The following is a 16,448-nucleotide window of genomic DNA, read 5'->3' as shown; positions in this document are numbered from 1 at the left end:
TCATACAGATATTAAAAAGCACAATTATTCAACTTTTTGCTTAGTTGTGAGATCATGAGGATTGTAAGGCCAGACTAAGCAAAAATTTTGTGAGACCCCCATCTCAACCAATAGGAGGTATGGTGGGGTGCCTATTATCCCAGCTATGACAGGAAGCTTAAAATAGGAAAACTGATCCAGCTCAGCCTGGGCAAAAAGTGAGATCCTATTTCCAAAATAACCAGAACAGAAGGGCTGGTGGTGTGGCTTGAGTGGTAGAGCACCTGCCTAGCAAGCATGTAGCCCTGGGTTCAAACCCTATTGCCATCACAGAAAACAAAGCAAAAAAATGCAGTACTTTTTGTTAGTAGGTATACACTTTAAACATCAATAGTTTAATTGGTTAATATTCCCATAGAGGCATAAATAAAAAGATTTGAAAAACGGACTATAGTATTTTAATCAATGATTGCAATGGTGGTTGACAAGTCAAATAGAATTCACCTGGTATTTAAATTAAAATTACCTCTCCAGCATCATTTGCACATTTCAGGCCCAACTATAATTCTGAGTTTTCCCACTGTATTCTTAACACCAACAAGACCTAACAGGTACTACCATGGTCTTTGAGATTGCGAAGAATCGCTGTCGGAAGGCTATGGGACTGCCACCCTGTCACTAGCTCGGCCTCTAGCTCCTTATGGTGGGCCCTGAGCATGAGGGGCGGCACTTTCAGAAGCAGGTCAAGAGGCAGCAGAGCTGAAGAAATAAAAGGGGGAAAGGTATAAACTGTCACACATTACACTGCATTTCAGGAAGGTGTGCTTGATTTTATTGTTGCCATTATGAAGTTACCTGGTCTTGATCTTGATCCTATCCCACCAAGGAAGTCCCTGAAAACACAAGCAGAGGCCATTAGAAGGATTTGTTCAACTTGATTTGACAAACTTTTACTGAGAGCTACATTCTGCTATGGTCTACATTATGAACGTAAAAGAGTCGATTCTCCCTCAAGACCCTCTTGGGGTTTAAGAGGGCAATAAGAACATTCTAACACAGGGTAGAGTGGACATTCTCCCGACCAATGGAAGGACCTTGTTCCACCAGGGCTGGTTAGAAGCTCTAAGGATGATTAAGGGCCTAAATCTCAATATCCTGAGTGCTTACTTTGTTTGACTTAAAATCAAAGCAGTGATTTTATATTAAAAACAAATAACATTCAAGGGTGGAGGTGTGGCCCAAGCAGAGAGCACTTACTTAGCAAGCAAGTATGAAGCCCTGAGTTCAAACTCCGGTGCCCCCCCCAAAACCCACAAATAACATTCAAATTTTATATGGTATTTTCCATGATTTGTTCCTACTGTCTTCGAAGAAAAAAACCTGTTAATATTCCCATGAAATGAGATGATTTTTGCATTTAAGAAAGTTATATTTTCTTTGAGTTTCCAGGCAGTCTTTTTTTGCCTTTCCCCAAATTCTAGATTGCCTGATCATTGTGAAAGTTGGTCTCAGAGCCTTCTACACTGTGGTTTTACCCACTGGAACCTAAAGCAAATTTCTTAACAATTTTCTGAATTGATATAAGAAACATCTGTGGCATAACAGGTTCTGAAAACCATACTTTAATGTAATGCAAGCCAACAAAAATGACCATGTGTAAGGCACAGGAAGGGTATTTGCTCAGTAGGAGTGGGTATAATTCAAATTAAAGTAAATGTGGCTGATAATTTTCTTGCCCTAATCTTTTTAATTTTAATCATAGAATTTTCAATGCTTTCATGCAACTCATATTTAAGCTATTCAGTGTAACAAAATTGGCACTTACCCAACTTAAGTACTAGAATAATACCAAAATCTTTGTATATACTATAAGTTCTTTCACTATCCCTAACCATCCCCCTTTGATCCTCACACCAAGCCAGCCCTCTCTAGATCCCATAATTTTTTTGGCCCATTCCAAGCCCAAGTTTACAGAACCTTGAAATATAAATGAAACTTGTCAGCCATGGACAGTTTATATACTCCCCTGACCTTAGGACAGGGGTATGTTTAAAGATAGGAAACGAATAGACCTGTCTTTAAAGAAGGGCATGTTTACAACAGTGCCCAGTATGGTGGACAGCCTCAGGGCTGGGCTGGACAGCTGAGATTTTCTTCTGGCTTCTCGCCTCCTTTTGCATACAACAGGCCTGTACAACCCTGTTTGAATAACTGTAACTCTTAGTCTTCTTGATGAGTCCAGCACTGTCCAATAAAAATATAATGCAAGCTACAAATATAATAAATCTTCTGGAAGTCACATTTTTGCTTTTTCAATTTATTTTGGTTTTTCCATTTTTATTAGCATATATTCATTGTACTGGGGGGATTTATTGTGAATAGCCTTACATTGTACATTGGTTAGATTGTTCCCTTCATCTCCCAGCCCCTGCTACCCTCTCCTGTCCCACTTAAAGCAAGTAAAAGAGGTTTCATCATTCTATTTCCTAGATGTATGTGAAGCCCATCAACCCTATTCCTTTACCTTCACCTCCTCCATTCACCCTCCCTCCTCCCACAAATATATCTCATGTTCAGTACCTATTTTATAGACATGTCTTTCATTGTCCATTTCAAAGTCAATGTTCAGAGGGGTTTCTCAAAGTAGCCCAGCTGTGAATATGCTTTACTTTGACCATTTCAACCCCCCTGTAAATCTCCCTTACTCCTTCCCTTCCACCCCCCTTATTCAACAGCTTTCAGTACATATCTTTATGTCCTCTACCTATACAGATGTGAAGTAGTTTGATATTGACTCTCTATCATTCTCTTTTTCTTTCCCTCCTCCCCGAAGGTCCAAAGTGTAGTTTCTCTATTACCACCATGTTCTACATGTAGATGTGCATATGACCATGTTTGTCTTTGTGTATACATTTATCTTTAGGATCTATCTTCCACATATGAGAGAAAACATGTGGCCTCTGTCTTTCTGAACATGGTTTACTTCACTTAAATTTAAAACAACTGAAATAACCCCCTGTATCATATCAGATCACAATGGAATAAAACTAGAACTCAACAACAAAGGAAGCAGCAGAAAATAGTCAAATACTTAGAGGCCAAACAATACACTGCTGAATGACCAGTGAATCATGGAAGAAATAGGGAAGAATTGAGAAGTTATCTAGAATCTAATGAAAATGAAAACACAACCTACCAGAACCTGTGAGGCACAGCAAAGACCATGCAAAGGGGAATGTTTATAGCTATGAGTGCCCACATTATAAAAACAGAGTTCTCAAATAAACAACCTAATGATATTCCTTAAGCTTTTAGAAAAACAAACACCAAATCAAAACTTAGCAGATGGAGAGAAATAATAAAGGTCAGGGTCAAGATCAATAAGATTAAGACAAAAAAACTATACACAGAATCAATGAAACAAAAAGTTGGTTCTTTTTTTAATTAGGAAAAAGGTTGTTATTCAGAAAAATTAAATAAGATCAATAAACCCTTACCAGTCTGACTAGACAAAGGAGGGAGAAGACCCAAATTAATAAAATTAAAGATGAAAAAGGGGACATAACCATAAATACTAATGAAATCCAGAGGATCATTAGGGAGTATTTTGAAAACTTATATTCAAGTAAAATCTAGAAGAAATGGATACATTTCTAGATGCATTTAGCCAACCAAAATTGAACCAAGAAGATACTAACCACTTTAGTGGATATATTATTAGCAATGAGATTGAAGCAGTAATAATGAGGCTCCTAACAAAGAAGAGTCCAGGACCTGAAGGATTCACAGCTGAATTCTGCCAAACCTTTGAAGAAGAACTAATACTAATTCTCCTCAAATATTTTTAGGAAATAGAAAATGAAGGAACACTACCAAACTCATTCTATGAAGCCAGTATTAGACTCATTCAAAAAACCCAACAAAGATGAAACAAATAAAGGAAATTATAGAGCAATATCTTTAATCAATACAGAGACAAAAAATCTCAACAAAATACTGGCAAACCAAACACAACAATACATCAAAAAGATCATATACCATGACCAAGCTGGTTTCATTCCAGGGATGCAAGGATGGTTACACAAATCTAGAAATGTAATACAGCATATAAACAGAAGAAAAGACAAAAAAAAAATCACATGATCATTTCAATAGGCGCAGAAACAAGCTTCAACAAAATTTAACATCCTTTCATGATAAAAGCATTGAAGAAACTAGGAATAGAAGGAACATTCCTCAACATAATAAAAGTTGTATACGACGAACCTATAGCCAACATTACACAAAATGGAGAACAACTGAAACCATTTTCATTAAAGTCAGGAATGAGACAAGGATGCTTACTTTCCCCACTCCTACTCAATACATTTTTGGGATTCCTACCTAGAGTGATAAGATAGGAACAAGAAATAAAAGGAATTCAAATAAGGAAGGAAGAAATCAAAATACTCCTATTTGGAGATGATATGATCTTATACATATATATATATATATATATATATATATATATATATATATATACTGTTAAAAAAAACCATCAAAACTCTTAAAACATAAAATCATAAACACGTTTGGCAACGTATCAGGACACAAAATTAATCCAGACAAATCAAGTAGCTTTTCTATATAAAAACAATGAACAGACTGAGAAAGAAATCAGGGAAACAATTCCATTTACAATAGCCTGAAAAAAATACATATGAATAAATTTAATGAAAGAAATCAAAGCCCTTTCCAATGAAAGCTACAAATCACTAAAGAGAGAAATGGAAGAAGACTTTAGAAGATGGAAAGACCTCCCGTGCTCATGGATAAGCAGAATCAATATTGTGAAAATAGCTACTACCAAAGGCAATCTACACATTCAACACTAACCCTAACAAAAGTCCAAGGACATTCTTCACAGAGATAGAAAAAGCAATCATGAAGTTCATATGGAAACACAAAAGACCTCAAATAGCCAAAGCAATTCTGAGCAAAAAGTCCAATACTGGAGGTATAACAATACCTGACTTCAAACCATGCTACAGGGCCATAACAATAAAAACATCATGTTATTGGCACAAAAAGACACAAAGACCAATAGAACAGAATAGAAGACCCAGACATAAGTCCACACAGCTATAGCCAACTAGTTTTTGACAAAGGAGCCCAAAACACACAATGGAGAAAAGACAGCCTCTTCAACAAATGTTGCTGGTAAAATTGGATATCCACATGTAGAAGACTGAAACTAGTCCCCTGCCTTTAACCCTGTACTAATATCAACTCAAATTGGATCAAAAACCTCAATATATGGCCTGAAACTTTGAAATAACTATAGGAAACAGTAGGAAATACACTGGAACATACAGGCATAGGAAATGACTTCCTAAATAGTACTCCCATGGCTCAGCAACTAAAAGACAAGATCAACAAATGAGACTGCATCAAACTAAAACCCTTCTGCACAGCAAAAGAAAGTCACTAGACTTAAGAGAATGGGAGAAAATCTTTGCCAGCTATTCATCCGATAAGGAATTAATATCCAGAATGTACAAGGAGTTCCCAAAACTCAAACTACAAATAATAAAAACCCAAAGAAGAATGAATAGGGAATTTTCAGAGGAACAGATACAAATGGTTAATAAATACCTGAAGAAGTGCTCAACTTCCCTGGCTGTAAAAGAAATGCTAATCAAAACTACACTAAGATTTCATCTCCTTCCAGTTACAATGGCCATCTTTAAGAACAAAAACAACAATGAATGTTGACAATGATGTGGAGGAAAAGGAACACTTACACACTGTTGTGGGAATATAAATTAGTACAACCATTATAGAAAGCAGTATGGAGCTTTAAAAACTAAAAGAATGTACATCAGGATACAATAGAGACACTTGCACACTAATGTTTTGTTGCAGTACTGCTCACAACAGTCAACCTATGGAAACAACCCAGATGCCCTATGACTGACAAATGGATTAATAAACTGTGGTATGTATATACAATGGGGTTTTACTCAGCCATATAAGGAAGAATGAAACTATGTGTTCAAAGGTAAATGGATGGAATTGGAGGACATCGTATTTGTTTTGCTTTTGAAATAGGGTCTTGCTCTATATCCCAGGTTGGCCTGGAAGTCTCTATGTAGCTCAGGCTGGCTTTGAACTCATGGTCCTCCTTCTCAGTTTCCCAAGTGCTGGAAATACAGGTGTATATCACCATACCTGATTTGACAGCCACATTTTTGAAAAGTAGAAAGAAAAACATGAAAATACTCTTACTATTTTAATTAAATATGTCCAAAATATTATCATTTTGACTTATAAAAATTAATGATAATTTACAGTTTTACATTTTTTTGTTTTTGTTTTTAGGAGAAAGGAAAGATTTATTAGGATACCTAAGGAGAGAAAATGGCAGGCCTACACTGCTTTACGTTTAGACTAATATTAAATGAAACTAGAAATTTGCTTCCTCAGTTCCACCAGCACAATTTCATTTGTTCAAGTCAGTCACATGTGCCCAGTTGCTTCTGTATTTAACATTCCAGCCCCTTCTATCAAAAGTTTTGGTCACTGTCCTCACACACACACCATTACAATCATGGCATGGAGGTGTTAAAGAGCTGGTCTGTAAGCAATTATAAAAGGCGAATAAAAATGTAACTTGTGGAAAATTTCTATACATGTTTGTGGCTGTTCTTGAAAATCTGATAGCCACTCATATACTGAGTCAGTTAAATGTCCATTTTTGTTTTCCTAAAGAATCTAATCTTTAAAACATTTTTACACAGCAGAAATATACATAGTGTGTATTTGTGAGATATGTGAAACAGGCCACTCTGTCAATGCTGAGTTGTGCTAACTTTGAAATTCCCTTATATAACTATAAAGTCCTCTTTAATGAACCTTAGCATACAATTTTTAAGTCACATATTCTTTCAAGAGACATTTATTAAATTCCCACTACGTGTAGGCACTGTGCTAGACAATAGAGATGGGTCCGTGAAAAGAAACAGTTTCCATAGACTAGGAGCTTACAACACTGCGCAATCATAGCAGGGAAATGTTAATTTCTCTGGAAATTATACCATTAACCACAAGAAAATATAGACATCTGACACTTCAAACTAGAACAGATTCGTTGTGACCAGAAGTGACAGCTTTTACTGTACAATTGTTGGATCCACAGATGGACAAATGATTGAAATTATGCAGGGCCTAAGGGAAGTCTGCCTCTAGACTGAACCACATAAAATATTTATGTCCAATGGAGCATTGTAACTACAGATGATGGCATTCCCACAATTGCTCAAGCTGGAAACACAGAGATGAAAAATTTTCTGATGAAAGGCTTAACATAATATTGTATCCTCTGAAAGTTTTTAAATGGGCTAATGAAAGAATTTCAGAGGAATGAACAGTTGGAAGATTTCTAAAACGTCATCACCTACAAATGTCTTTAGATCTAGTGTGACCTTACTCCGTACTCACAGGTCAAAAGAGAAAGTGCTGAAAATGAGTGTTTCTACCCAAAACCACAAACAGGAAGAGAATGCAGGTATGTGGAGTTATGTAGACTTTCACTGAATTATTGTAAACATACTATGAATTATTTGGATAATTATTTTATCAGAAGAATCCTGGCCATGAAAGAGATAAAACTGTAGACTTTTTGTCTCTCACAAAAAATCCTTTAAATGTATCTCTGAATGAAGGAAATATTTTCACATACATTATAAGTACCTCACCATAATTTAATTCAGTTGTTAAAAGTAATCAGTAGTACTTAATATTTAACCTTATGAAATGAGAAGCATGGCTTATAATATTTAAGAAAATGCCTTTTGAGGTTATTGCAACCACACAATCTGAGCTGACTAGAATGTTACAGCTGAAAATCTTTCATGCAGTGACTTTCACAAGCCTGGGACATTGTATATGGTTCAGTTCCCATAGTCAATAGGGCTTTCATCTATCTGTAATGTTAATAGAGTTGGTATCACAATAAGAAAGTGGTACGATGTTCCTGTGGCTTTCCACTCATACTGCCATGACAGCTGGAAACAGATAAGAACTGTCAGAGGAAGGGAATACAGTTGCCTCACCGGTAATGTTGTGCTGGGTTTATGTTACTGATGTTTCATTATATTGGAAGACTGCTCAACTTAACACTGGCAGACAGGCCAGGTTGATTCTGTTAAGTGGTGATCAAGGAGTATTTATTAAGTAGAATTAAAACTTGATGCAGATTCAGAATAGGGATTAATTGCCACAAACAAAAACAAGAGAGATGTCTGCTAGAAGGAAAGAATCACAAGTCCCAAAATCGCACAGGGGTCTTTCCAGCTACATTTATGACACTGGCTGGTCACTAATCCACAATCGTCTCAGGAGTACACTCTCAAATACAATTATGCACACACCAATTTATCAAAGAAGTTGTGAACCACAGGTGTCTCTGATACTGCAAACATCTGAAGTCTCAAACCAGTCTACCTGACAACTCTTCCCTGTTGCCTTGACAACAGGAGGCAAGCGGGCATGGATTATGTTGCCTAAGCAAAAGAATCTTAAAAAAAAAAAAAAAAAAAGAAAGAAAGAAAGAAAAAAGGACCTTAAGCTGTGGCTATGGCAAAGGATAAAAATTCAAGGCAGTAGTCAAGACTTCAGTCCTCTAAGTCAGAGACACAGATATTTACATTAAAGAATCAGTAATTAATCTATTAATTAACAATTATTTGTGGACTGGCACCTATGTGCAATATACTGTGTCCTGCAGGAAAGCAAAGATCAACTAGACATAGTTTGGCATATGCCAGGTACAAAGTAATATTGAATAAATGAATATTCTTTCTTTCCTTCCTTTCTTTTTCTTTTTTTGAGATGGAATCTCACTATGCTGCCCAGGCTGGTGTTTAACTCAGGCTCTCAAGGGATACTCTTGCCCCAGCCTTCCAAGCAGCAGAAACTACAAGCATGCACCATTGCACCTGGCTCAAATGACTATTCTTTAGAAAGTCATTATGCAATGGCCAAAGCCTACTAGGTCCTAAGTGTGATAGTTAGAGGCTGAAATGCCTAAGTGCAATAACAAATTTCACTACACAGAATAATTTAAGCTGTAACAAAATGCTGTATCTTATGGGATATTACAACTGCCAGTGTACAAGTATATGGGGTCAGCCTGTAAAGCCCGTATAGGAACTGGTGAACAGTCAAGCCCACCTCTTAATTCATTGCTTGCAAATGGTATCAAATTTGAAAGTGACTAAAATTTCAAAGAAATTAGGGGTTGATCCTCTTGTGGCCTTGCTATTAATATTTCTGAAAAAAATCTGATGCTGGCTTGGATCACCCAGAGGACCTTCAGTTCTAATGTGTTTGCTTTCACCTTCAAGCTTCGGCTTTCCTTTGAGGAGGAAGAAATTGTCCTTTCTAGCTCTGTTTGCTCATGCTTTACCCATTTGCCTGCTTCATTTGCCCAAGAAAGCTTATCCCAGCTTATTAGGGAAATGCTTCATTCTTCAGCAGACAATTAGTTGGTTAACATCTGGCTCCTTATGTTTGGGGGATGGCCAAAGTTGAGAAATTATGCCTCAGCTTTCTCTCTGCACTATTTAGCCACTGCCAAGTCTGAATTTTAAGCTCTGAAAGCTATGCTTAGGCAAAACATGCATTTCCATGTAGTCTCTGTTTATTGTAAAGAGCCAATAAGGGTCTGCAAGAGGGAGTGCTGCCCAGGGACTCTGTGTAACTGTCATACTATTTCACACATGGCACTGAATAGCCAAAAAAACCTCTGCAGGTTCAGTTTTCAATTTATTTTTACTCTTATGTAACATTGCTATCTTCTTTTATATTCAAATTTGTGATTTAGCTTCTAAATATTTTTATAGGATGAGTTTCCAAGGAACGCATGGAAATCCTAAACAAATTACATTGAAAACAACTTTAGCTTTATTTAAAACCTTTCAAATAATTATAAATATATTTTAGAGATGTCTTCTTTTAATTCAGAGAAGCTTTGGGGATCACCTGGAAAGAAGTCAAAAAGTTATTAAATTGCTCTCCTCTTTTTTTTCTTCTAAATTCTTCTCTTGTCTTGCCTTTCACTGTTATTTGAGGGAAGAAAGCTTGTCTTAAGCCAACCTGAGTTTCCAGATGGCAGGTCACTTTACGTCTACCACATATGTGGCACAGCTATGCAAACCAAGTCTGTCTACCCTGGAACATGCTTTCCGAAGCATCAGCCTCAGTGTACTGGCCACCTCCCATCTGTTGAAATGTTCACAAACTGCCATGTGATAGTGGCTCACGCCTGTAATCCTAGCTATTCAGGAGGCAGAGATCGGGAGGATCACAACTTGAAGCCAGTCCAGGCAAATAGTTCGCAAGACCCTATCTTGAAAATACTCAACAGGGAAAAGGGCAGATGGAGTGGTTCAAGTGGTAGAGCACCTGCCTAGCAAGTGTGAGGCCCTGAATTCAAACCCCAGTGCCGCCAAAAAAAAAAAAAAATTCACAAACCAAGTTCAAGCCCCACTATATAATATCCCTGCTTCCAATTGAGCATCTCCTATCTGTTATTTCTAGTTCACCCAATTTTGCTATAAAATGCTTAACTAATTCCTAGCATTTGAAAAGCCATCTCAAGATCTAAAAATACATGGTACATATGTTTCTATTTTTGAAAGGCTGAATACCAACTGAACTCTTGCAAATAAGAAAATTTTCTATGGATCCATTGAAGAGCAGAATTATTTTACACTGCCAAGATCATGAAACCCATCTAATTGTAAGTTTCCACTTTAATATAAAGCCCTTTTAACTGGGGAGCATAGCTTTTGTAATGCCAATAGACTGGCATCACCACTTATATGCGTCCCATCCTTAACTGGTGTCCTAGCTTTGGCAGACCCTCCACCTGTCTCTGCTCAGTTCCTTTCCCTTCTCTATACTGGTTGTTTATGGCTGACTAAACTTCTGAATCTAGACAGTCCTCTCACAGTGACCTAGAACATCACCTAATAAATAAACACCTTCTCTCAACTTCACTATCTTAATTAGATCTTTATCTCTCTTTCTCCAAACAGAGAGAAACCTAAGCACCTCTTCTATTTTTTCCAGGCCTACTCTTCTGGCTCCAAGCTACTCTATGATCATACAGTGTTAATTACCTCTTTCCCTCTCTAATCTCTCCTGTCCATTGGCTTCTTCACCACAGTCCCTAATGCCCTGAACTCATCATGATTCTTGGAGCCCTTTTTCAATTAGACATACCCCATAAGCTAACTCCCTAAGCTCATTCCTCACTTTCTTCATCTGTCTCTGCCTCCTGCCTCTGGAATTTCTAAGACTACCACCGTCATCCTGCTTCCTCCATCCTCACCCAGTGCCAATGTACCTGTTCTCACAATGGCTACCAGGAACTTGCAAAAGCCCAAATCTAATACTTTTGTTCCAGTCCTTACCCCAAAAGATAATTGATATTGACATGACTAGGTGTCCCACAATAATTTCTCCTTGCTTATAAAAGGGAATAAATACCCCATATAGAGCCCATCATCCTTGCAGCTAGATGTGGTCATATGAAGAAGTTCTGGCCCAATTTATGTGAGCAGAATGTAAATGAGAAGTCATGAGCACAACATCTGGGTCATAGCCTTAAAATGAAAGGTGTGTCTCCAGTTCCACCTTTGCTTTTCTTGGCCACATTTGCCTTGAGGATGAGATGCATACCTTGAGGATATGGAGAAACAGGCTTTAAGAAGCCAGATGACCTCATGGAGCACAACTCACCCAGTTAAGCTCAGAGAGACTTAGAGGCTAAAGGCAACAAAGGTAGACAAAGGCAGAACTAGACTAAAACCCAGTCCAAGCTTAGCACTTGTTCCAGCATGCTACTTGGTAAGTTGCTCGTTTCTGGGAGAGTATTAGGTCCTAACTGCCTCTGTTTCCACATGGCAATGGAGACTTCTGGCAATCATGTTTCAACTTAGCCATGAAAGTGCTCAGTTCTGCAAAGTCTAAAAATATCTCTAGAAGTTCAATTTATACATACCTTGTTTGTGATTGTCTGTCTCCCCCAGAAGCACTGAAGCTTCTCTTTAAAATGCCTGAAGCAAAAAAGTAAGAATAACCTTATATTATTTCCTCTGGAAATCTTTTTTTAATGTTACATTTCTGTTATCTAAGCGAGTATATATATTGTAAACATCAGCTTTGATCATGAAACTATCAGTCCAAATATGTTGACAAAGTTGTTTGTCTTTTTTCAAAGAAAATATAATAAACAAAAATTGCTATTAACAGTTAACAAAACACAGTAGTATGTCTATGTCATAGTTATCCTAAAATCTTTGCCAAGATAGCTACATGTTCCCCCAAACAAATTTAAGGGCCTAGGTTCTTCTTTTCACTTCCCTAGTGCTCCTCCCCACTGTCGCTACCAGGGGTAAAACAACACTGAACTCATCTCCAGAGTCTAGAATTTGCTAGACATGTTTAAATGCATGAACATGTTTAAGTACATGAAAAGCTTTTCCTGGGTGGTATTCAAGTCTTCCCAGTTGAAAATCAAGACATTTTACATATCAGGCAGAAACTAACAGGAAATATAGGACAGAGAATTGTCCCACAAAATCTGGGTGGGTGACCTAGTCACCATTTTCACAGGCCAATTATGTATAAAAAAGGCAAAGAATGCAGCTAAATTCTTACGATTCTACTTTGCAGTAGGATTACTTTAGCAATCCTATTTTAATTCTCCTTTTTTGAGATTTTCATAGGATAGTTTCTGAGGAGAAAATTATTTATACTTAATTTATTTCAGAGTATCTTGATAAGATTTATATTCTATCAATTTACTCTTTTAAAATAATTATTTTTCCCATTTTATATTTTAACAGCTCTTTTTCTTTTCATTTCAGGATAGTTTAGTGTGTTTGATGCTGTTTTTCCACATAATCTTTAAATTCTATATAAATATACCTTTTCCTTTTCTTTCCCATTCCTCAGTATGGCTATTTTTTTTCTTGTTTTAAATTAAGATGAACATGGCTGGATCTATATACCATATCTTTTCATAGTTCTAAAAACGAAGATATTTCTTTTACTTTAGCCTTTCAAATATAATGCACTGCTTCACATTAATGTAAATAAAACTGTACAATAATTAGCCTACACCAAGGCTAATTTCTTTCTAATCCCTCTGACAAACAGACTCACAAAAGGTCACTCTGTCATTCCTCTGGTTATTTAGGTGTCTCCAAATTGGTTTTCTCAGCTCCCCAGTTAGAACCTGAATTTGCTGATAGAAATAATGAAAGCTGAGGAAATAGGGAACCCGGTGTTGACTAGCCTTTGAGCTCTGTCAGTGAGACAAATACACCTGCCACAATTAGCACTGCAACTGGAACACAACCCTCCAGTATATCTATGGTATGACCCCCTAGCCACTACCTTCTGGAATCCCAGAAATGGCAAACATGTAAAGAAAGCTTACTGAATGTAGACTCTTTCAAGGGACTGGAACTGGAGCTACTGGTGTTATCCAAGATATCCAATTCATCATCCAGCTCTGAATATATATCTGCACATTAATAAAAATAAAAATGCAGATGAGCCTTGAAAATGAAAGGAGTCAAGAGTGCATTCATGCTAACACCCTGCACCAGAAATACCTTTCTCGATACTCTCCAGGTGGAAGTTGTCATCTGACAGCATTTCCTCACAGGCTCTGTCTTCGTCCTTCACATAGGGAGGCTGAAAGCTTTCTGGGGGCAGGTCTGTGTTCTCTGAAAGCTCACTTTTCAGGCTAGCTGCACCACTGCTGCTGCTACTCAAGCTTGCCTTTTCAAAGGTTTCCTGGAAAGAGAAATTCAATTTTTAAGCCTCTTTCACTTGTCTTCCCTTTGCAGCACCCAAAGCTTGTTAAAAGGAATACTGAAATGATAAAACATTGCTATAAATATTTAATGCAGTCTGTATCTGCTATGAGGTCCATTTAAACCATAAACACAAAAAAGTAGGACTGTAAGCTACCACTGGTGGAAAATGACTGGAGGTGGCAAGAGTGCCTTGTAGCAAAGGCCTGTACAATCTGGGGAAATATGTTGAACCTCTAAGGAATAGACCATGTATCAATTTAGTTTTTTCTAAAATACTTGATATGGGATCTGCTCAGCACCATAGTAGATGAGGCTTATTTTCTTCAAAGTTTAAAAAAAAAAGTGAGTAGCAGACAAAGCCAGGCCACGGAGAGTAAGAGATAATATCCCCTAAAAGATGAGGCCTCTCATACTACTTAGGACCTTGGGTACAGCCAGTCTCTCTCTCTCACAAAACAAGTCACAGTTGCCTCCAGAACTCTCTAAAATGAATGGGACCATTCCCATTATGATACCAGCCCAAGGTCATCCAGCCACTGTCTTAATAGAAACTATAAAAAAGTATGATTAAGTATGATCAATGAAAATAAAGAAAAAAAGATTAATGCTATGAGAGGTTGGAAGCTCTGGTTTTCCCAACAAGAAGACACATGGCGGGGAGGAAAGGAGCTTCTATATATGATTCGGAAGAACCCCTTCTTTATTTCTTTACCCAGATAACTCTCACTGCCTAAGAAAGTCATTGTATGGCCTGTTTGCAAAGGTGAAGAGCCACCTTAGGATGTGGGGATAGTACTGACAAACCTAAGGTGCAGATCAGGGAGACAAAAAGAATACACATGAGTGAAGACAGGATCACAGATGTGGAGAGAAAGCAAAGGCTGCCTTTATAGAAGGGGGAGACTTCCTGTCACTAATTGTCAGACTGTTTAGTCACACATCAATCACCCATTCTTTACCAAAAGGCTCCTATGATTAACAAAGTCCACTAGAGAGATTAGTTTGTGTTTATCTACTTATTTTTCTCTTACAACTAAAATGACATCCACAGCTTCAATGGGCAAGTTCATAGGAACTCTCTGGTGGTAAAATTTACAGATGAAGGAAAGCTTACGATCCCATGGATAAGCAGAATCAGAAGCAAACTTACAAATGCTTTCATGTGTTTATGTCCGCTACACAAGATGAAAAATAAAAAGAATATTGAAACGTTTTGTGAATTGCAAACCATACATTCAATTGCTGTTTATTATCTCTTTCTCCTGAGAATGTTTTCATTGTTCTTTCTTCAAAGTTTCACCAAGTTTCTTGTTTTGTTAAAGTGAATTGACTAGTCCTCCATTCAATGTTCAAAGGACTCAGAATTGGTAATTCCTGCTTTTTGGGTCTACCCTTCTCTGCTAGCTTAGAACTGAATAGGGAAACACTCTGGACATGTGTGATAAGAGGTGAATTAGAGGTGAATGTGTACTGCTCACAAATTCCCCAATGTCTAAAGGCAGTGAGGGACTTCTGATGTCAGCCTCATTTCTGCCCATACCTAGTCCCACACCAAATCCATAAGCTCTTTCTAAGGCCCAAAACTTTACTGCAAGACTCATCAACCTCTTCATCCTTTTCTATTGCAACCCACAGAATTCTTCTTCCTCTAACTATCCTTAGTTGAAATCTTTTTGAAATTTACATAGAAATAAATACCTAATTGAGGGCCTTCTCCTTATTACCTTTTTTAAAGTCTAAATAAGTCATCTCTTGCCCTATTTCAAAGACCATAATTGGCATTTCCAACCCTCTAAGGACTATCCATCCAAGATGTGTCAGTGCTGCCAATGTTGAATAGAGACAAGAGAGAATTTTTGAGTTAAGGAAACTTTATTGTATAGACACAATTAGATGTGAGAATCCATATAGCTCTAAAACTAGCAAGACTTTGGCAAAATTTTTGTCTCTTTAATGAACTGGCCTAGATAAGAAATCAGAGGAAGATATTTTTCTATGAACAACTGAAGAATGAGAAGTTGTGAGCTTTGACTCAGGCAACTCTAGACTTAAGGGGGCTTGACTTGCAACCAATACCGAAGAACTACTGGGTTATAAATCAATAATCATTTGCAACTGCCAAAATTATATCCACAGGTAGCTTGGAGTTTTCATAAATTCTGATGAGGGAGAACTCACAAATCTGATAAAGATGCTTTTTCAGATTCTATAAACATGTGTGACATGGTGGGAATGTGTAATTGCTTGGGTTTTAAAACTTACACTTCTATAATAACCTCTTACTACAGTTTTTGCTTCAAATAAATCAACATTGTTTTGTCCATGCTATATATAAGCTATATGCCACTTGCAGGCACATTTCCTCTAAGGTGATTTTAGTTTTTCATTGTGAATCCCTAACTCTTTACTCAATCACTCCTTGCAAAACTGAGAGTTATTTTAGTTCCTTTTAAACTCCTCAGCGCCTTGCACGATGTCTTAAACATATCAAGTGGTCAATAGATAATACTGCATTGAGATTAAAAGGAGAAGAAAGAAAGGCAGGTGAGGCCTCTTACAGAATGGGTGGGTTTTATAACATCTATGTATGTT

At 37.2% G+C, this 16,448-nt stretch overlaps 1 protein-coding gene across 12 annotated transcripts in view; it reads right to left on the bottom strand.

The window, feature by feature from the left end:
• Window positions 1-16,448, bottom strand: part of Nek10 (NIMA related kinase 10) — a 260,109-nt gene that overhangs the window by 38,137 nt on the left and 205,524 nt on the right. For 9 of the 12 annotated variants that reach the window (XR_012436301.1, XM_074043773.1, XM_074043776.1 and 6 more), the window contains 5 exons: window positions 13,650-13,833; window positions 13,472-13,558; window positions 12,029-12,083; window positions 835-872; window positions 598-738 (listed from right to left, as the gene is read on the bottom strand). Coding sequence is in view for 9 of the 12 variants with exons in the window: in XM_074043773.1 (XP_073899874.1) it covers window positions 598-738; window positions 835-872; window positions 12,029-12,083; window positions 13,472-13,558; window positions 13,650-13,833 (505 nt within the window). In the remaining 3 variants the exon portion in view is untranslated. The remainder of the gene's footprint in view (window positions 1-597; window positions 739-834; window positions 873-12,028; window positions 12,084-13,471; window positions 13,559-13,649; window positions 13,834-16,448) is intronic. The other 3 variants (XR_012436303.1, XR_012436302.1, XM_074043779.1) reach the window with 2 other exon arrangements.

The sequence above is a fragment of the Castor canadensis genome, chromosome 10 (genome assembly GCF_047511655.1).
Source record: "Castor canadensis chromosome 10, mCasCan1.hap1v2, whole genome shotgun sequence".
Lineage (NCBI taxonomy): Eukaryota > Metazoa > Chordata > Mammalia > Rodentia > Castoridae > Castor > Castor canadensis.
This window is presented reverse-complemented; position numbering and strand designations above follow the sequence as displayed.